This window comes from Mycteria americana, chromosome 2 (genome assembly GCF_035582795.1).
Source record: "Mycteria americana isolate JAX WOST 10 ecotype Jacksonville Zoo and Gardens chromosome 2, USCA_MyAme_1.0, whole genome shotgun sequence".
Lineage (NCBI taxonomy): Eukaryota > Metazoa > Chordata > Aves > Ciconiiformes > Ciconiidae > Mycteria > Mycteria americana.
Window position 1 is genome coordinate 46,538,860 of NC_134366.1, and position 21,819 is coordinate 46,560,678.

The 21,819-nt window shown below is 40.6% G+C and overlaps 2 protein-coding genes across 6 annotated transcripts in view; both read left to right on the forward strand.

The window, feature by feature from the left end:
- The window catches only part of CMTM8 (CKLF like MARVEL transmembrane domain containing 8), a 37,634-nt gene extending 27,745 nt beyond the window's left edge, over positions 1 to 9,889 (forward strand). For 2 of the 4 annotated variants that reach the window (XM_075495579.1, XM_075495580.1), the window contains exons 2-4: positions 1,879 to 2,052; positions 6,436 to 6,552; positions 9,352 to 9,889. In XM_075495579.1, the coding sequence (XP_075351694.1) occupies positions 1,879 to 2,052; positions 6,436 to 6,552; positions 9,352 to 9,435 (375 nt within the window). In that variant the 3' untranslated portion in view covers positions 9,436 to 9,889. The remainder of the gene's footprint in view (positions 1 to 1,878; positions 2,053 to 6,435; positions 6,553 to 9,351) is intronic. The other 2 variants (XM_075495581.1, XM_075495582.1) reach the window with 2 other exon arrangements.
- A 3,951-nt stretch (positions 9,890 to 13,840) lies between these two features.
- CMTM7 (CKLF like MARVEL transmembrane domain containing 7) overlaps positions 13,841 to 21,819 on the forward strand; it is a 31,121-nt gene continuing 23,142 nt past the window's right edge. The window contains exon 1 of one of the 2 annotated variants that reach the window (XM_075493208.1): positions 13,841 to 14,164. In XM_075493208.1, the coding sequence (XP_075349323.1) occupies positions 14,006 to 14,164 (159 nt within the window). In that variant the 5' untranslated portion in view covers positions 13,841 to 14,005. The remainder of the gene's footprint in view (positions 14,165 to 21,819) is intronic. The other variant, XM_075493207.1, reaches the window with a different exon arrangement.

Genomic DNA, 21,819 nt, shown 5'->3' on the forward strand with positions numbered 1-21,819 from the left:
GTAGGAAATTTTATCCCAGTCCGAGCAAGTTCTAGGGCTTTGTATTAAAGAGAAATTGCTGAATTGGTGAAAACGGTGGAAAAAATGTTCTTAAAAAGACCATTATGTGCCTTCTGTATTACAAGACCAAAAAAAAAAAAAAAAAAGTGGAACAGACATTTGTGCAGGGCTTTTATGTATACATGGTGCAGATGTGGATGAATGTACAACTAATATGCAGGAATATACTGTGAACACACAAGACAATAAATTGAGGGCTGAATTAAGTTTGGGTGGCAATTTGGAGGATGAATTGAAGACAAAATAAACAGATATGAGGTAGATGCTGAAAGTTAGCAGGACTGATTACAATAAACTTTTGTTTAACAGTATAGTTTTTGTCTTGTATATAATGTTTAGGGATTTATCATTAATGTTTACATGTTCAATTCTACAATAGAAAAGTAAATGGGACCATGGCCAACAACTTACATGGGAATAGGATTGGCTCTTGTGCAAATGAAGCTGTAGCAAAACCGTCATCTTCTGTCAGGGGCTATTGATTACAAAGATACCACCGTAGGCTCAGGAAGTCCTCCACTGCACATTCCTGAGAGCCGACGAAGGTAGTCCAAGGAAATATTACTATTGCATGCTCTGTTCTTAATATATTTCTTCAGACATCAGTTATTAACCACTGCTGGAGACAGAGTATTGGGGTAGAAGGTTCTTTAGATTGTCTAGCTATGGCTGTTGTCTGTTAAATAAGTGTGTTGCTATTTGCTTTAATTTTGTCTTCCTTTTCTCACTGCTAGGGTGTTTCACCATGGTCCAGATAGCAGAAAGAGATGAGCCTTGTTTCAAATATAAGAATTTTAGTTCCCACATCTGACTCCAGTAAAGTGTTGTGTGGTGGGGTTTGGGTTTTTTTGTTTGTTTGTTTTCAAGGTATAAAATATCCCTTTCTTTTTACAATTAAGATTTTTCTAATTGCTGGACAACTTGCAAAACACAGAACTTTTCTTCCTGTGGCATATGACTTGACTTCTGTTTTGTTTGCTCATCATCCCTCTTAATGTATTGGAGATCACCTAACACTAGAGAAAACTGGAGAGAGTACGTTGAAATCTCTGGTTCATGTATTTCTTCATGTCGTAGATGTGAACAGATTGCCAGATTCAGGATCAGGACAGAGTTTCTTTCCCCAGACTGGTTTGCTTGAGGACTTTGCTTGAATGTGAGTTTTTGCCTACTACTTAGGGTCAGGTCACCTGGGAGATGCTTTAAGAACTGTGGAATATAATGACATTCCCAACCTGACTTGCTCTGGTCCAGCAGCATGTTACAGTGGTGGTGGCTGTTGATATTTTACTACTACCTTTTATAATAAAGGCCTAGGAGTTGTTTTGTGTCTATGGTGCCTGCCAGTCCACAGAGCAGGTGTGGAGCATTTTGAAGTAGATCCCAACTACTCAAGTTACCTGTGACTGTGGCAGATGGGACCTGAAGATCCCAGTGGTCCTTCACAGGCTTCTGTTTCTAAAGTGACTTAGCTGACTGCAAAATAGTAGTATTGAGTTTCATGCACATAAGCTAGTAGGCTGTAATAAGCAATCCTTTTGAGAGCTAGCTGTAAAACCACTGCAAGTATGGCTCCATAATAGTTAAAGTGAGTTAAAACAATACCAAGACACCTCGTTTTGCCTTTCCTTTTGTGACACCCTGGCACAGCAAAATCAGTTCTTTTTTGTTAGATTAGTATTCTGTCAGAGTAGCATCCCAACTCAGCTCATCAAATGCTGTTATCTGAATGCCAGTGGTGTCGTTCCTTGACCTAGAATAAATGTATGAGGTCTAAGACTGTGTAACAGTTTTCTTTCTTCTCCATAACTTTTGCAGGTATTGGGGCTGCTGGTGTGGACCCTGATAGCTGGAACAGAATACTTTCTATATCCAGCCTTTGGCTGGGTGATGTTTGTAGCTGTGTTTTACTGGGTTCTCACCGTCTTCTTTCTGATCATCTACATGACAATGACCTACACCAGGATCCCCCAGGTGCCATGGACCACGGTGGTAAATACACCCATTCTTTGTTGTTTTAGGTTTGCTGGGTTATGACAAGAATAAAATATTGATGCATTCTGTGGGTGTAGTTAACGAACTGTACTTGTGCTTTTTGCAGATTTTTCCCTAATTACTGTGTGGCTGCGTACCTGCAGTGTTTAACCTTCATAGTACCCAGACACTTTTAAAACACTTTTCCTATGGTGTTTCACTGTTTTGTTCAGTGGTTGATGTAGTGACTTGATTTTTAATAATGTGCATGTGACTGATATTTATGCACAGTGGCCTCTTTTTCTCCCTGTAGTGATTACATCGCATGAAGAATGAGTCTGTTGCTGCCTCTGAGCTAACAGATCTGGCCATATGGCTTAAACAGCAGAAATCCCTTCTTGAATCAACACCATGAATTGGAAGTGGGACCCTGGCTCTTCCAGGGCTATGAGTCTTCCTGGGCTAAAGTAAAAGCAAAGGTGGTTCAGAGGTAGCAACAGTCTGACAATTCATATATGGCCTACTGTGAAAATGGTGCTGAAAATTAGTGTTGTATATATGTAAAATACGTGCTATTATGTAAAATACGTGCCTTTGCTTTTAGCTCAAGATTTAATGCAAATCAGATAAACAGCTAATGTAATTACAGAAAAATTTCACAGGCATTTAAAATTCAGATCCAGTTTTTGTGGTTTGAACAAACCTGGCTAGCTGTACCTCTCAACTGTATATTTTTACATGATTTTTATAACAGGCTGGTGTTCAGGGTAATAGATCCTAAAAGTCATTGTCATCTCAGCCAACTGGCTATTTGTGACCCATCGAAGAATTATTATAAATTTTAGCTTTGCATGTGTCTGATACAGTGAGATACTGTTCTTTTTTTTTTTTTACTAGCTAAAGATTATTGACTAGAATTCTGTTAATTTTATGATAAAATATTTGACTTCTGTGTTGCAAACAGCTTGTTATCAGCTATATTGTGTACGTGACTAAAATTGAATACTCTTTTCTTTTCATCTTCCTATTTGCTGCTGTAATAAATAGCCAGCTATAGCAATTACTAATAAGAACAACCAGGATTATGTTCAGATAGCTTCTCTATTTTCAAGTTTCATGACCAGCAATTACCATTAAGGCTATAACACTGCTATAGAAATGTTGGATTATTTCAATTACAGCAGTAATGTGTCTGGGTATATTTAAAGGTGTGGGGTTTTTTTTCCCCTATTGCATCAGATGTGAGTAAAGTACATTCAAAGGGAAAGCATCTTTTGTATCCATTTGGATACTGCTTTAGTCATTACCCCTATTTCATCAGTTTAACACTATTATCAGACAACAGCTGCACATAAATGGGTTGCCCCCAATCTATGTGGTAGACAAGCTGGAGTATTCGATTTGTTTCTACTTCATATTGAGTGTGTTTCTTGCTCTGAGTTCCAAACACATTGTAGGTAAGATCACATAAATGTAGGTCCAAAAGGTAGTCTCCTCTTATAGTAAAGGGTAATATGAAGAGAATATAAACGCAAAATAAATAAAAGATGCTTGCATTCCAGCTTGTTTTGCCCTAAGGTATTAAAAGAGCTGTTGGGAACAGCCTTTGAATTGGACCTCTGCCACTCCTGGCTGGCCAACAGGAATGTTGGGTCTCTCTTCAGAGAGATATTGCTAATGTCTTCATTCAAGACACACACCTTTTGGAGTGACACACACCTTTTGGAGTGAGTGAGTTTATGCCCACCTTCCCCCTATTCTCTGAAGTATCCTGAAATTCAGTCTCTGCTAGTTATTGCTCTGCCTCCTTAGGCGACAGTTAGCTCAAACTATTGTTGAGCTATTGTTGTGCCTATTGTATGCAGTATCCAAAATTACATCTGGACTTTTCTGTCATAAATCCACTTTTTGCAGGTTAAGCACATTACCAAATTGCTTAAGAGGCAGTTACTTTTACTGCAAATTAACCCAAAGGACGTGCTTCAAAACTTACTCTCCTTAATAGTGCAAGTTCTTTGCTAAAACAATCAATGGAAGCTTTTAAAATCTGGTAAATTTGAATTTAAGAAGCAGATGGTAATTTAGCATGAACCATTTGGTTTGAGTAATATATTGGTGATAAAGGCCCTATCAGCTTGCATTGCATTCCATCTTCCCCAACAGTGTTATTTCCCAGAGCAGCAGTTTGCAAAAATTATGTGCTTTTTTTCTTTTCTACATGACAAGATATTGCAGGGATTTGTGGCTTTCCAGGGTAATTGAGTCTTTTTTGGAACAGGAAATCTAAAAATAACAACAACAAATACTCTAGGCAATCAAATCTGGAGTTTGAAAATCAGTGCTTTACAGAAGTTCACCTGAACCTGCCAATTGTTGGCATCTTATCCTAAAATTAACAGTTTGATATTTTATTACTGTAATGCCCAGATAAAACGAGAGGTGAGGTCTGTGAATAGAGATAATACCTTGTATTAGATCAGCTGATACAGGTGAGATAAACACCACTCATTTATAAGTGTGCGAATCAAACCTCAAGTGCCAGGCCTTGGACTCCATCAGAGTGCTGAGGCACTGCCCACGATGCGCTGCGGAAAGGTGGGTAAGTGGCTCTTTTCCAAATGCCCTGAAGTTGCAGGGACTTAAGAACCACAGGAGGATGTGCATGCCCTTCAGGCTGCTCTGAAAACTATAAGAAGGCTTTTTGCATGGGAAGTCTCATACAAGCAGTGGTGACCTGAAGACTGACATGTTGACATGTGACAGCACAGCATGCTGCTCTCTGGAGGGGCCTGCAGTTGAGAAGGCACATGTTTGGGGAATGGCTTCCCTTCAGAAAGTTTCAAACCCTGTGTGTCATGGGAGTATGTGGCATTGAGACAGACTCCACCAAGTCTGAAGTAAACTCTGCCAGAACAAAATGTCATGGAGATGGATGTGAGGAGCTTCCATACCAACCACTTCAAGCTGTTGATCCATGCTTTGGTGCACTGAGGGAATTGCTCATGTGTACAGCTGTTGTCACTGCCTTCCGAAATTCTCTTCTTGGGCTGCAGCTCTTTTTTTAGATTCTGCCAGAGTTGGTGACTAGTGAATTCAACAGTGAATATTTGGCATATATTCTTAGCATCCACTGGGTCACACCATGGAAATTAGTAAGTTGGAGCTGTACCAGTATGGCAATGTTTAGAGACAACTAGGGCAACAGAGTTAAGGGTTGTGATATTTGTGTGACACTCTGGAGTGCAAACATGGGGCCAGAAGCTGAAGGGAGCAGATCATGTACAACATTAGGACCTGGTCTAAACTGAGTTACTAATTCCTGCAGTTGTAACTAGGTGCAAAGTATGTCATGGGTATTCCACTTAAAGATGGCACCAGTGAACTAAAAGTACATTTTCTGGCCAAATTCATATGCCTTAGACAAGTAGCAGGGTGGAGTTTGGGGGGATTTTTTTTTTGTCAGAATGAACTTCCTATAGCCATGACCAAGTACTGAGGTAAGTAAAGGACAAAGTATTAAAATTACGTACTTTAAAAAAACCCCTCACACCTTTTTATGTGTCTTTCATCTTCTTAGACTTTCGTTCTCCCTTCCTTTCCTGTTCTCTCTCGCATGCAAAACCTGAACAAACTCTTACTTGTTTCTGTAGCGTTATGTGAGATCACTGTTACCTGCTTTGCTTCGTTCTTAGTAATGATCACAGGTACCCTGAGACATTAACTCTGCTCCTTGGAAGAGAAAATGCAGCATCTGCCATGGGTGGGTCTTGATGACCCATGTAGTCCATTCAGACTGTTCTCCTCCTTGGTTTTATCTGTCTGTTTCTCCTCTCGAAAACAGGCAGAAGGGAAAGGTACTGAAAAGTGGAAGAATATGACTGAAAAAATTACACCATCTTTATCTCCTTCAGAAGTGGAGAAAACAAAGTTTTGGAAGCTTTATAAATATTCTTCATATGCCATGAGTTATTGATTCCTACAGTGTATCTTTGTGTAGATTAGAAATGTAATCAAATTGCAGTTTTGTTTTGTTTCTTTCTTTTTTTCATGTAGTGTCATATTCTTACTGCCTAACACTTAGGTTGTGACAACCAAACTTTGTCCTTATTTCCACTTTTGGAAAATCACAGTACACCAGCTTTAAGACTCTTCTGGATTTAGTGTGATGGAGAGAACAGTTTGTCCAAAATGTGCTTTAACATTTATGGATCTTCAAAATAAGCAGTTAAATTTTAATCTTACAGATAGAAACTTGGAAGAAGGTAAAAATAGTTAAGAATCACATTTCTTGTGTACATTGCATGTGTAGATTATATTTCAGAGGAGAGTTTTGTAATGTTGGAATAGAAAATGGTAACAAATGCATGTGCATATTAATTACATTGTTTGGTTTTTCAACAGGGTCTGTGTTTTAATGGAAGCGCCTTCATTTTGTACCTCATTGCTGCCATTGTAGATGCATCTTCAGTTACAAAAGAACTGGATAGTCACAATTACAACAGCTGGGCAGCTTCTTCAGTGAGTTCATTTTTTGTTTAAATCGGTTCTATGTCCAAGACAGTTACATCAAAAGAAGGCTCACTGGAAGTGTGGGTTGAAATGCATGTGTTGTGGATTTTGAAAAGCTGCAGACTGATATAGAAGCTCACACACAAAACCTATAGGCAGCTGTAATTTAGTTCATAGTTTTTGGAGGTGACTAGAAATTCCACCAGGAGATGACAGTCACATCGGAAAAGGCTGTAATGTTTTTAAGATCATACTGCTTTTCCCCTTTCCTGCCCCCATTTATTACTAGCTCTCTGGCAGAAGTTATAGCCTGCACATCAGAGTAGACAAAACAGATTGAGTGAGCACCAAGTCACCTCATGCACTTGGACAACTTCAAAAGCAGTTTACACTAACTCAGCTACCTTTGCAGGCATGTGGATGAGGTGCATGCAGCTTTTTGTGGGCTGAGCCATATACACAGCACCTTTGGGAAGGTCCTGAAGTGGTGTTGCTGTTTCTCCAGTGATCTTCCTGTTACAGCCTCGACTTCTGATAATCTTTCTTCTGAGTTGGGTGGGCAATGCCTGAAGAATCATATAACTTCCCAGTGTTTTAAAGTGGATGCAAATCATTAATTAGTCTGACATTACTGTCTTACTACTTAGATTTGGAAATCCAAAGCAGTCAGTCAATGTGGGTGAAAAGCAACTTTTTTTTAAGAGCCTTGTCATTTTCCAAGTAGGTGAACGTATTCTCTAGCTAAGTTAAGGGAGTTGTAGAAGAACTTTTTGCATGTTGTGGTAACAGTAATCAGATTCAATTGTACAGAGTAATTCCAAATTACAGCTACTTTGCTGACTGTTCATGCTTCTGCAGTTGTCCTCTCTGGACTATTCACAAATCCTGTCTTCTGTCTGAAGCTTATTGTATACAGCCATGAACACAGAGACTTGAACACCTGCTCTGTTTTTGTCTTGGAAATTGGATAACTATGTCCCTGTCACTTCAATGGTGTTCAAGGTCTTCTCCCCTTGGCAGTTTGTAACTATTGATTTGTTACTCGGCCACTGCTGTTGATGGGAACTTGCTTGCTGCTAGATAAGCTTCCATGTTGATTCAGGTTTTATACAAAATGCATGAATGCTCAGTGTCTCATGGGATGTTTGGAATCTCTTCTAATACCTTTTAATAGTGTTTATCTAATGTACTGTCTAAATAAACTATTAAATGTAGATTCTTGTTTTCTGAACCCATTAAGGGTTTCATGGGTGGATGTTTGTGAGAATTTAGCAAATCATCTATCCCCAACGGTTGTTCTCTTTTAGAAAGATTTTAGATAGAGCTTTTATTTCATAAGAAACAAAATTACTGGAGAAGAAGAATGCTACAATTTTCTATTATAATATTTATCATCATCATCTACAGTTTTTGGTGCCACAGATTAAATTTACATTAGACAAGACTCACCAAGAGCCCTCTGTTGGAGGGCTTAGATTCACTGCCTGTATGCAGGCTTAGTAGTGCCCTGCTCTCAGAGCTGAAGTGCCTACCCAGGCCAATGATGGTATATAAGCAAGAAACATTGGTAGAATCGTAAAATATTTTTAGGCTGGAAGGGACCTCTGGAAGTCATCTGGTCCAACCCTCTCCCCCCTTAAAGCAGGGCTAACTCGTATCGGGCCTCCAGGGCCTTGTCCACTTGAGTTTTGAGTGTTTCCAAGGATGGTTGTTCCACAACACCTCCGGACCTCTGTTGCCATCTTTGATTACTCTCATTGTGACACCCCCCCACCCCCCCCCCCCCCAATATCTAATGGAAATTTCCCTTCTTGTAACTTGTGTTTGTTCCCTCTTGTCCTATCACTGCTAACCTCCAAGAAGAGCAGTGTTAATCCTGTTTGCAGTGTCAGCTTTATTTGGTTCAGTTACCAGCGCAAAACATTCTGGTCTTATCGTAAGACCATTTTGAACATTGTCTATTTTGAACAACATGCAGTGATTAACAGGAACTTAACCACTGGCACTGAATTGGACTTTATCAGTACAACTGAAATAGTTCACAGCTGTTCTTTGGTTTCTGTGTGCGTATGCTGCAAGAACTGCAGAAGCAACACCACTGATGCTGTGTAGTTTTAATCTTTAAACATAAAATAAATCAAGCCTGCTACAGAAGGCTTATTCTGTAATCAGTTTCTGACAAAGTAGTGATATTTCAGTGTGGTTGCTGTCATTGTTGTTTGCACTGAGGAATACCTTTATTCATCAGTAGAGAACCTCTGGAATTGGTAACCTACTCGGTACTGCTGTTTGAGAACATGTCTGGGCCTGCATTTGAATCCAGGTTTTCTCTGTAAACAAGCTATTTTGATGCCTTTTGATGGTGGGCCATACTGAGGTACAGGTGGGCTGTCCGCAACTTCTGCAGCATAGCAGCAGTGCAGGAGTGTTGGCTTGAGCTCACACTGTCCCATGGACTATCCCTCAGTCCTTACCAGCAATTGATGCTGCAACCAGCTAGTATAGGATTGGTGGGAGTCCAATCTATAACGTCCATACTGAGACAGTATAATGTGGAGATATGAGTTGCAATATGCCATGTTTTGTCTGCTTCTAGCCCCATCTTTCTATGCATAATATAAGCTTACTTACACGGTGTTGACTGCGATGGCCACACAAGTACAAGGAGGTGAGAGAGTGCCATTTTAGTCAGCCTGCTATTTCTCCTTTTTCCAAATCCCATAGCTATTTTTTTTAATAGAAATGACAGTGCTCTCAAATATTTTTTTTTTCCCTAATATGTTGGTTTTTTTCTTCCTCTCTCTACAGTTCTTTGCCTTCGTGGTTACCTCCTGCTATGCTGGAAATACGTATTTTAGCTTTATATCTTGGCGATCACGAACTTTGCAGTAAATATTTTGTTAAAATAAATTCTGTAGTATAAAATGTCTTGAGGATTATACTCTTTTGACAAAAGCTTGGAAGAGGGATGAGGTCTTTTTGAGCATTTCTGTTTAAATTGACACAATATATTTTAAGCTGAGATTAAAATGATTATTTATAATATAGTATCGTCTTTAGAGACATCTAACACTGACTTTGTACTGTATAATAAAAATTCATACTGCTTTTAAAATTAACATGGTATTTTTCTAGACATTGTATAGATGTTATTACTAAAGCTTTAATAAATCTTATTCAGACAATGTGCTAATTTTGTAAATGTAACTTTTTAAATGTTACAGGTATACTTTTGATACTGAATGCTACAAATCAAAACTAAGATTGATACTGTCTCATTATTATGTATAAAAAGTGACATTGTACAGAAAAAAACCACCCAAAACTTTAAAAATAAATAAATAATTGACCCCACCGTGCATGTTTTGTAAACTGGGAGTAGAAGGTTGCTTTTTTAATTTCTTTTTCAGAATAAAATATATACTGTTAAGAATTCTGATGATCCTGTCACTTTGCATATTCTAACAGCTTCTCACAATCATGAGATTGCTTTTGGAACCTGTTACTGTAGGTCTGAAGCTTGCTGAAGGAATGTTGTGCCTGAAACACATTATCTTAACAGGTCTCTCAAATCCAGCAGGCTCCAAGGCATAAGTCTAGACAACAGTCCCTTAGTGCTCAGTGTTTAACCTACTGAGAATATCACAAAACACCTACTGAAGGTAATATATTTTGTTTCTCAGGGGACTGTGTTTTTTTATTTTCTTCTCAGATTAGGCAATTAATCTGTCCTAATTAAAATTTGGGCTTCTAAATCCTATTAAATGGTATCAAGATTAAATCTGTAGAAGAATTGTCAAGATGTCAGTGCTAGAAACAAAGAATTTCCTCCCTCCTTTCCTGTCTACTGGCATCATCTGTGAGTTGCTGGTTTAACAAATGAAGTTTTTAATTTAACACTCATTTAAATATCTTTGAGTCAAGCAGAAGAATGACAGAAGATTATGACTTTCAAAACAGATACCTTTGAAAATGACTTTCAAATACAAATTACCTAAGGAATTTTTTCCAGGAATTATGTGGAGAGTGTAAGGTTGTGATTATTTTGTGATATTATTTAAAGTTTTCCTCATTTAAAACTACTGGTAAATCTTTTAATCCTGGATTAAGAAGATTTGGATTCTCTTCCAGTCTTCAAAAATTTAGTTGGACAATTATATATGGTAGTAGAGAAACCTTACTGCTTAAAAAACCCTTATTTCTCCCTGTAACTAAATGGTGTATGCTTACTTATGTGTGTGCCCTGCAGCAAAGATTTATCAGCAGCCAGCTAATTCTGTTCTTGATCACATTGTTTTGTTCTTTATTATCTGTCAGAGTCACGGGATTTCAGTGTAAGGGAAGCCAAGATATTATTTAAAAACCTATATTTGTCTGCAGATTGCATCTGGCCTGTACGACAAAGGTCAGGCTGTCTGCTGCTTGCTAAAATTATCCAGTTGTGAGAAGGAAGAAGGGCTACCAACTATGCATTTTATCTACACAGATAAATGTGTCATTAAAATCCCATATGCTCTTTTCCATTGCTGGAAAAAAATCAAAGGCATAAAAATGATCCAAATGTCAACTGATAAAATGTGGCTAGAAATATAGCCAGAATTAAAATCTCATCAGTGATTTCTCATCAGTAAAAATGCTTTCGTAGTAATAGAAATTGTTTCTTAAATGATATTTGATGTACCTCTCAAGTCCAAAGAATATGACTATGTTTGCACAAATGTTTCATGCTTTTGTGATAAATGCGACGGTCTGGTCTAAAGTCATAACACAGACAACATTTGTGGATAGAGGTAGTAAGAGGGAGTAATATGTTTCATCCAGTTTACCAAAAACTGTCATGGAAATGGTGTGTTACATGTCAGAATAAGTCCATTAATGAAGGACAAAACCACACTATTACCAGACAAGGAATGATGCTGGCAAAATATCTACCACCTTTCTGAGTGCTGATCAGTGCTGATCCTCAAGGGGAGATGTGTGTAATGTCTTCCAAAGGCAAAACTGTGAGTTGAATCCTTAATTCCAAATTTTAAAAAATATGTACGAGGCAGAAATTTGTTTTATGCTTGGCCTTGTTTTTTTCCACAAACCATAACTTACCGGCCTTGCTCTTTCCTTTTAGAAAGATAATTATCTTACTTCCCATGTTCTTTCTCATCTGTCTCATTTCTCAGCTGTTCCCCAGGTATGAACTGCCTGTCCTTCAAGTGTTCTGAGTATCTAGTTAAAATTGGAGGAATCTTTACAAGCTGAGAATTACTTTGGACGTTTGCTCCTCCTGTTTCAGGCCTGAAGAAAGGCATAAGCACCCAAAAGGTTATCTGTTTCTTCCAGCACATTAGTCTTAAATACTGATTTGCAAACTATGACTTACGCCTTTGTATATTCTAATATTGATAAAGAAGATAAGCTAGCTGTGGTTTATCGTATAAGAATTAAAACAAGATTTGTGGCTGCAGGCATTGCTTAGTGTTCATAAGATTGAAAGAAACCTTATTTAAAAGAACAACTGTAAGTGATGAAATAATTAGTGAAATTCTTAATACAGATATTTAGAAGAATAAACAAAATGCTAATCAACTTGCAAAATGAAGGTATTTGACATTATAAATAACTTGTTTCAGACAGTCTCTCAGAAAATCTAAGTCACCCACATACATAAGGATACTTGATGTGTATCAAGGTCAAGTTCATTTGTTAAGGTGCTGTCAGTACCTCTTATCGTCATCGTACATGATGCACTTAACAAGATGAAGTAAATAGCATGAGAACTGTAATAAAAACTTCAAATTCAGTAGTGTTTTGGACTGTCTGTGCCAGTGGTTTACAGAAGATGCCTGTATTTCTGAGTAGAAAATGACTGTTATGCTACTTGTATTTAATTTCAAGGTATTTCTATTTCATTGGGCTAAACTCAGATCAGCAGGGCCCCAGTCATATACACACTTTCAAAAGAAGAACTAAAGAAGCTGAATCAGTGGGTAAAAAAAACATTTTTCTTGATAGGAAGTACAGAAGCTACTCGAACCTCCCTCCACAGGGCTTGCAAGAACCCTATAACTGTGCATGCTTCTGAACTTGAACAGTAAGAAGTGGAGAAAAAAGGAGAAGAGGGAAAAAAAGCAGCTGTTTGGGGAAAAAAAAAAAAACTCTTTCTCAGCAGCTAGCACCTTACTCTTGTGTAGATTGGCAATATTGTAGCTTTGATATCTAATGAAATGAGATAAAATTTATTGGGACAGGTAATATTTTCTATTGCATCTACTAGCTGGCTTAAGAGAAGCCCAAAACTAAGTACTGCTTAATCTGTTACAGACCATTGCCCACACTGGCAAAGCCTGTCTGGCTCATGTAAATTACTTACACAAGCCCCTTATTTGTGTTGGAGGTCATCTGAACTTACCTGTCTTCCCTCCTAAGACAATTTTAGTTGCTGAAAGAGCTACTAAATACTAAATATGAACAGAATGTGCATCCTAACTGCAGAACAGTGCAGCAGAAGATGGGGTTACTACTCCAATGGGTATAAAAGGGGCATATCCTCAGCTTGGAGGCCTGCTATCCCCTGACTTGTCAGAAGGAGAAACAAGGTATTTTTAAACTTGAGGAAATATATAGCTTCCTTTGCTGAGTTTTGTCAGTATCCCTGCATGATGTAATTCAAACAGTGGGGTTGAGACATTTGGGCAGTCATTACAGTTTTGCCTGTTGCTGCCCATGTAATGCAAATGTTTTATGAGATCATGAATCAGAAAGTTTGGGGTTTTTTGGTGAGGAATAAACGTTGTGTGGGAAGACGCTGTTTGCAGCTGTACCTCCACTGCGAAGCACCGGAGCAGCTCCCCTCCAGGAACATCGCTGGCAAACTTTGACACGCCGAGGGGTCTTTTACCGTTCGAGTAAAACTGCTAACCGCTGCGGTGGCCGGTTCAGCGCGGAGCTCCCCTCCCGGGACCCCACAAGGGAGCGAGGCGTCCCTCTCCCTGCTTGGAAACGTCCGCTTCGGCCTCCATTTTCGTGTAACCCAGCTGCAAAAGGGGGACGGCCGGGCGTCCTGCTGCGGCTGCCGGTCCGGAAAGGTGCTGTGGGAGTGCCGGGTCGGAGTCGCGGCACGGCCACCCTTTGCCTGCCCGAGCGGGGCTACTGCGCCCAGCTGCCGGGCTTCGTCCCGGGCCCGGCTTCTCCTCCGCCTCCCCGCTCTTCTCCCCGCGCGGGTGCGGCAGCGTCTCCCCCGCGGAAAACCCCCGCGGTTTCTCCTCGCCCGCCCCCTCCGTGGCCCCCGCCCCGCGCCCGCGCCAGCCCGGGGAGCGAGGGCGGGCGGGGAGGCGCCGCGCTCCGCCCGGCCCCTGGCAGCCCCGGGGCGCCGCCGCCAGCCCCTCGCCGTCCCGCCCCGTCCCGTCCTGTACCGTCCCGTCCCCCTGTCCCGGACCGGGCGGCGGCGAGGGGAGCGCGGGAGGGAGCCATGTCTCACGGGGCGCGAGTGATCCGTACCGGGGTGAGCAGCGGGGGGCCCGCGGCCCCACCGGCCGCCACCGCTTCCTCGTCAGCGGGCTCGGACGCGGAGCTCATGGACGGCGCCTATTTCCGCTCCTGCGCCGGCATGCTGAAGGTGGCTCAGATGGTAAGGGGCGAGCGGGGCGGGGGGCGGCCGTTGGGACCGTTGGGGCCGTTGGCACCCTCGGCTCGCGCGGGCGCCGCAGTCACCCCTGCTGTCTGTTTCTCTTGGCGACGGGTCTGGAGAGTGTCGTCGAGGGGTGCGGGGGTCGCAGCTCATTGCCATTTTGGCCGCTGCGATTTTACTCCTCGGGTCTCGCAGCTCGTGGGAGGAAGAAGAGTCCGGGTTCCTCTGGCAAAGCGAAGTGTTAAGGTCTGTCAGAAGCTGCCTTTGCGTTTTCCTAAGGCACCAATAACGTGCCCTTCTGCTCAGACGGGCGTATATAAACCTAGAGCAATGCTACCTGCTCGAGGTACTGCATGATACTATCTTGATAATGGTAGCTAATGGTAATGATTAGTATTAACAACTGTTTGCCATTAATAATAATGGTAACACCGTGATGCGAAGGCACGTCGTGCTCCGGTGGACCACCTCATTCCTTAGCATGGGTAAGTTTTTGGGAGAAAGCAGGGCCAAGTGCCAGCGCCGACAGTGGGCTGGTAAGGGTGGGCACCACAGCTGGGACTGCTAGTCCAGCTGGCTCCATGCCCTGTCTGTTGGAGACCTCCAGGCAGTGACCCAGTGACCTGGGGAGGGCTCTGGGAGATGTATGGCTGAAAAGCAGAAATTCAAAAGCAATCGATAGCAGAGCGCTGCCAGGATTTGAGCTGATGCCTTAACTTGACTCACTGCAGGAAATTTTGCTCCATCCAGATGCGGAGACGATTAACAGATGGATAAGCTCTTTCTTATTTCTGTGGTACATAATTGTCAGTGGAGTGATTTGTCAGCTTAATTCCAGTAATGGCAGTGAATGACAGCTAGGAAAGAGCATGGAAGACGACATGTAGTGATACCTCCTCGCATACATTCTCATCCTGCAAAAACTTGTACCTCAACAACGTTTTATGCTGGAGTTGTTGCCTTCATTTTTTATAAACCCCAGTGCCTGTTTTTTTTTCCCTCTGCCTTTATTTGTCTAGTCATTTTTTTCATCTTGTGTAAGTTATTAGCATCCAGGGTCCTAAATTGACATTAGAAGTTAGGAATGATTTTGTTCTAGGTTACTGTGGAGTAATATCAAATCCTAAAGTTTCTCTTTAATGAGCCGCCCAGTTTCTTCCAGTTCATTAATAGCCATCAGCTGCCCCTAGAAATGAGCCTTGGTAGCAAGAGACGTAATTGAATGTGACCGGGCATGGCTACCTGCACCTGCTGAGCATTTGTACTGTGCTCGTGAGACCTCAGAGTTGTCCCTCTCTATGAATTCTGATCGGTAGGAATACAAACAGTTGTCTGCTGCCTTCTCTTCACTTGGGTTGTTCCCAAACCATCGCGTGGAGTATCTTTTCAGGAGACAAATGACATTCTTTTGAGTATGTGTCTACATTGCAAATGAACCTGTAGTCCTAAAACGGTAGACTTGTGCTTTGTTGATTAGCTAAAAGTCTAGTTATCCTTTTGCTTTCACCACTGTGGAAAGAACAGTTCCTCTTATGGACTAGAAATACCTAGTCATCTCTGCTCTCGATCCTGCTGTGGTGTCACTACAGCTATGAAGTGTGAATCTTACAGCTAGCACATGCATGCTGCTTTGTGCTGAAATTTCAGGGTTTGGTGCACATATGAAGTGTGTGTGTATGCTTTACATATTTTTATGTAATGCATGTAAATCTGTAATTTTATGTAATACTTTACATAAAGCAATATTTTGTCAATGCTGTTCAATATAAAATTTATCAGAATTTAGGCTAGTGGCTTTCTGCAGTGACTTTAACAGAAGTTGAAATAATGTAAATTAGTTCCCCTTAGCACTCTTTCAGCTTCACCTTCTTACATTTTTCTGCTTTCCAGCTTGCCTGTAAATAACATCAGTAGAAGTTACCTCAGGTATCCAAGCAACTTTGGGCAAATTAACTTCTTTTAATATGGTATCACGATAGTGTCGTCTTCTCAAATAATTCCCAAAGAAAACTAAATGTTTGTGCTGCAGTGTGAAGAAATAACCAGGATAAGTTAGTTCTAGATTAACTCCTGCACCCAATAAAATATGGACAGCTAAATATTTTTGCAGCTCTCCTTTTTCTCATCTCAGACAGTATTTCCAATATATCCATGGGTCCATTTGTATTAGCATTCAGTTCTTCTAGTAAGAAGTGTTTGCAGTGTCTTTCTTTGAAAAGAACTCTTTATGCTAAGTCTATAAACATTCCTGCATTAGTGTTAATGTAGCTGGTGGGACTGCAGTCTTACTAAGAAGGAGAACCATTATGCTGGCAGAGGACAAAGGTAAGGTCTTTTGGGTTAGACGTACACCACACTAAATTGCGTACTGGGCCTCTGAATGGTTGTGGTTATGAAGAGGGAACATTACTGTTTCTGTTTTCTCTTTCTTCCTCAATCCCTTTTACCAAGAAGGAAACGATATGAGAGAGAACAAGAAAGAAACATTTCATCATTTACTGTAATGTTAATGGCTGTCTGCAGTGCTTGCATGCTAAAAAAAATTTTGATTTTATGTATATGTGCATGAAATAATTCTAATAGATGACAACAATATGCTATGGAAATTATACGAAGGAAATAGAAGATAATGTGACAGCTGTTCTTCTGTAAGAAAGATCATAACACAAGGACTAAAACTCGGCCATCTTGGACAAGATGAAGAGCTTGTGCAGCAGTCTGATGTTACTGAATTGTTGTTAATGTCTAAATGTTGCCAGTGCTCTCTCTTCAAATTCTGGGTGCTGTGGTGTCTAGCATAGAATGAAATCAGGAAGTAACACATGTGTTTCTTGCCTGTAAGCCTACAGGCAAGATTCCTTTACTTTTTTGCTAGATAATTTCTTTAACCTTGCAGAACGATTATAGCTTTGAAAAGATAATGCATTTTATGCATTGAGTGTCTGGCTTTCTAATTCTTAGGAAATGGTCTGTAAATATTTTTAAAATAAAATGGAGGAGAAAACATAGTTCTGTGACTTGTGTATTTCACATGGCAATGTGACAGTTTGAAAGCTGTTTTTCATGCGTGGGTATTACTAATGTTAGTAGAGGCTCCATTTTCAAAAACCACTCTGAATTGACACTCTGGTTTTAACAGGAAGTTATGCAGTATCTTCAACATCTGACCTACTTCAGCTGGTGTAACTTGATGGTGATTACTATAGCTTTTTCTTTTTCTTTTCTTTTTTTTTTTCTTTGTATTTGCAGTTTTGCCAAGATCTCTTATATTCATGGGGATACATGCAGGATCCCATTGTGGCCACCTTGGTTCTGTAGCAGTAGTGTACTAAGTAGGTGTGTGAACAGGTGTGTATCAGTGTGCACAATACACTTATACCAGAGAAGCTAAATAACTTGAATTTTAGCCAGCTTGGCAAAATCGACACACGTGGCAATCTTCAGCATGCCACACTAACTGTGCTGATTTGTTTGAAGCATGTTTACTCTGTGTCCATGCTACTGCTGGCTTGTTTTATTGTAAGACTTTCTAGGAACCTATGTTACTTAGCTTGGCGAGTTCTCAGTAGATGGGCTCTTGGAAGCCTTTTGAGGCATTCTGTGCCATTAGAGAAAGTGCTATGAATTTGCATCTGTATTGTCACCAGGGTGGCTCAAGTGGCAGTGTTCATAGATTGAAACAAGTTTGATTCAGCTGAATTTCTTGTGGAGCCCTTATGTGCCTTTTATATTTTTTACAACTGAAGTCTGGAGGATGCCACAGACACTGTATTGGACCAGGTCCTGCTTTCAGCACAGGCCATGTTTGACAGTGGAGCCTATATAGGTATTCCACCATCTTAGGCAGTTGGCTGGTAGGAATGGCTGTGATTGTATCACCTGTCCAAAGTGTCTGATGCAGAGATTTGCAAGAGGGTAACCAGTACAGACTGAAGAGAGAAAAGAAGTGTTGAGAGCTCACATGTAGAAGGAGAGCCATCATGGCACAGCACATGCTTGTGTAGGTCTCTTGGGCTTCTCAAACTGCTCTTGGACTGTTCCTTGTTTCTGGACTCTTGAAAAGTGCAGAGGTGGCCCATGGCCTTTTTTGCCTCTCTTTCACCTCCTTCAGGTTGGGCCAAGCTAACTTTGACCACAGTTCAGACTGAAGGTGATTGTTCCCACAGTAACACTGCTGTTGCAGAGCAGACAATAGTTCTGACGCACTAAGTACAGCCTCAGAACACAGGGTGTTTTAAGTTAAAAACAGTGCTGATTCTTTCAGCTCCATATAAACCAGGAAAGAAGAGCAGTTTCACCAGACAGAAAAGAAGAAAATCAAAATTATCTTCTCAAGGCTGAAGAAAAAAATTTACAAACAATTGCAAGGTAGAAAAGGATAAACTCAATAAAAGTTGACTTAACATCATTTTAACTTGTTAAAAACACTAAAGCAATAGTTAAAGCTTTTCTGCTGAGCATCTATTTAATTCCCAAAGTATATCTTGACAAAAGCAATTACACACTTGATAAATGAATGGCCAACAAGACAGTGTGTAATTCTGAGTAACTCTGAAGTGTGCTGAAACCTCTCTGGGTTATTTGCATACTAACATACAGTTGAATAATAGTATTCAAGAGAATATTAATACATCTAACACTGAAAGCTAGAAAATGCTGGTAGTTAGGTTGCTAGAGCCAAGATCAATTTCTGAATGTGTTGGATGATATCAGACAAATTTACTGGGGAGCTAAATTCAGAATAAGTTAAAATATGAAAAGAAAGCAAAATCTGTTAGTGGAAGAAAACAATTCCTAATCAAAACTATTGATACAGGAAAAGGAAATTCACAAAAGCAAATGAAGCTTGGAATGATTTGAGAGCTACTCAATCTTCTAACTTGATCTTGAGCCTGAAATGTCTTTCTGTCCGTGGAGGTGATTGAAGTAAAACATCTAATTCTTTGCAGCAGCACATCAGTGACGTATGATTTTGCCTATATGGTAATAATGCTGCTCAGTCAGAAGAGAGGGATTCTGGTGATATGCAGAGATGCTGAAACTGTAAGCCCCTCTCTGGGTCCTGTGTAGACTGCACTTGCAACTTTCCCCTACTATCCCTCTGTCTATAGTTCTTCCAAAGGAAAATAATGGCCAGAAGTAACAAGCTTGGTGGAAGTTGCTGGATGCTACCCTACAAAGCTTAGATTCAAACAGCTTTGTGTTCTGCTTGACTTTTCATCTGGCTGATAACAGAAAACATGAAAAATAATGCTGTAATCGCTATCAGTGATGTCATGACATATTATACGAAAAGTCTTATTTTGAGGCATGCAGGAGGCATTTCATGTTTGCAAAGAAAATAATAATTGAGGAAAACCACCCCAAGAATGTGCAGGTGTCTTCAGTCTGCAACTATGTGATAAACTACTGCCTAAGCAGTAAGAAATGGGACATGTTTTTTTAGCAGCAAAGTTATTTTCAGGCCAAGGTCAGAGTTGTGTGTTGTAGCTGCTAATTATTTTTGTTGTTCTGCTAGAAGCTGCAGTAAAAGGACCTTGCTTGGCATGCTGAGGAAAGAGAGAAAAAAATTATCTTGGATGGCTCCAAAGCAGGAGCACTTGAGTGAGGAATGTCCAAGCCTAGTAATTAAAACCAATAGGTCTGGGAATTCCTGTTATTGCTACTCTGAGATGACTGAAACTGGTTGGCTTGGCCAGTTGTCTTTTTTCCATGCCTCTGCTCTGGGTGGCCATTTTACAATTTCTGCCCAGGTATTTGCGTAAGAGCTGGGAGCAAACAGTGCATTCTCTGTGTGTTAACCAAGGAGTGCTTGTTGGTAGGCTGACATGGTTTTATTTGATGAGACAAAACTTCACAAGCAACACCAGTTTAAGGAATTTTCCCTTTCTGTCTCACCTCCACGCAGCCATTCTCAGCTGCAGTGACGCAGCTGTTCACAAGGTTACACAGTAAACCAAACCAGGGAACTGATGTAGCTTTACTTCAGCCCTGGTTTGGTTTTCTTTTTTACCGTAAGAAGTTTTAGAGAACAGTGCAGCCATAGAGACTACTGTCAGCAAGAGCAAGTGTCTGGCTTATAAGGGCAGGAACTACATAAGCCTGAAGTGCTTCCATGTGCTTCAAACCACAAGCTGAGAATGTAGTCCTTTTTCTCTTGGGTAGGGGAAGGTTTGGTACCATCTATTTTAATTGCTATCTCTTTCAGTAAAAAAGAAACCAGTAACTTTTCTGATGTTGAAACTGCTCTAGAAGGCTAAAAAATCAACTCCAGTACATTTTGTAAAAAGACAACTATAGTCATTGTTAAACACTAGGGAATCTCTGTTCTGAACGTGTCAGTGAATATTTTATTTGTATCCTAAAAGAGGCTTTCTAAAAGAACAAAGTTGGAGCTACCTTTCATTGCTCATTTGACCCATCCATTAGGATTTGTTGCAATACATTCGTTAGCAACCTGAATGCATATTGTGCTCTTTGTATAGAGGCAATTGAACAAGGGTTAGCAAATACACTTTCTGAAACAAACAAAAAAAAGGAAATGAAGCCTAGAAATTTACCACATCACCTGAGATGTGTTTAGTATGCTTGAAAGAGCAGGTGAAGTATTGGCAGTGGTTTCCTGGCACATTTGTTTTACAGGAAGTTAATTTGCAAATGCCATTTAAAAATCTTAATCAGGTGTGCATGGTGTCTGTGGATAATAAGATGTGGTGAAAAGCATGGATTCTTACTGCTCTGTGACTTCCCTTTAAGACTTGCAAGTGTAGTGTATTCCCTGTCTTCACTTTCTTTGGAGATGGTGTCCCTTTGAACGTCCTCTTCTGCCACAGAGAAACAGAAACCAGGGTATCAGTTCTTTCCAAGTGCAGTCTCCATCTGCTTGGAGCCTATAAATGATAAAGAACATCTTGCCAAGCATCCTTCAGTGGGTTCTAGGGCTGTAGATACTGGAACAATTTGTTGTGTCTCATTGTGATCCAATAAAGCCATGGCCATTGCTCAGTAAGGGCAGTATAGCTGACCATAAGGCTCTGTTAGGTACCTGCTCTGCATTACCAGGGTAATGCAGTATTGTCGCCCAAAGCCAGACAGTGTTTGCTTACTATGAGTAAGTGTTTCCTCTGTTCCCCTCCCTGGGGAGTCCTTGTGAGGTATTCGCTCAGTACTGTGGCGGAGTTGTCTCCTTTGCGCTATTGTCACGTCATGTGTGCTGTGGCCTTGTCCTCCTATTTTGTGGTGAGATGTAAAGTATACAGCAGCCAGAAATTGCTACTTTCTGTACACAGAGATCAAACTCTAAAATTACTGTGATTTCCTTTCACCCACCTGTGAGCTTCCTCTTTTTTGTGTGACTCAGATTCTTAAGGGATTATCACGGCTGAAACAACTCCCTGCTCTGCGATGCTGCTAATTTGATGAATGTAATGGCAAGTACAGGTGCGTCTGACTGGTCAAAGCTAGGTGACTGCAGCTTTCAAAGCCAAAGCAAATTTGGCTGCTGTTCTTGCAACAACAGCAGCAGCTGCAACGCTTATGGCTTCCTCTCTTGCTCACAGCTTCCCTTAAGGAAAATGGAAATGCGATGATGACAAGATTGAGAAGCTGTTTCAAGGGGGAATTTTCTTAGAATGTTTTTGGTGGTTTGTTGGTTT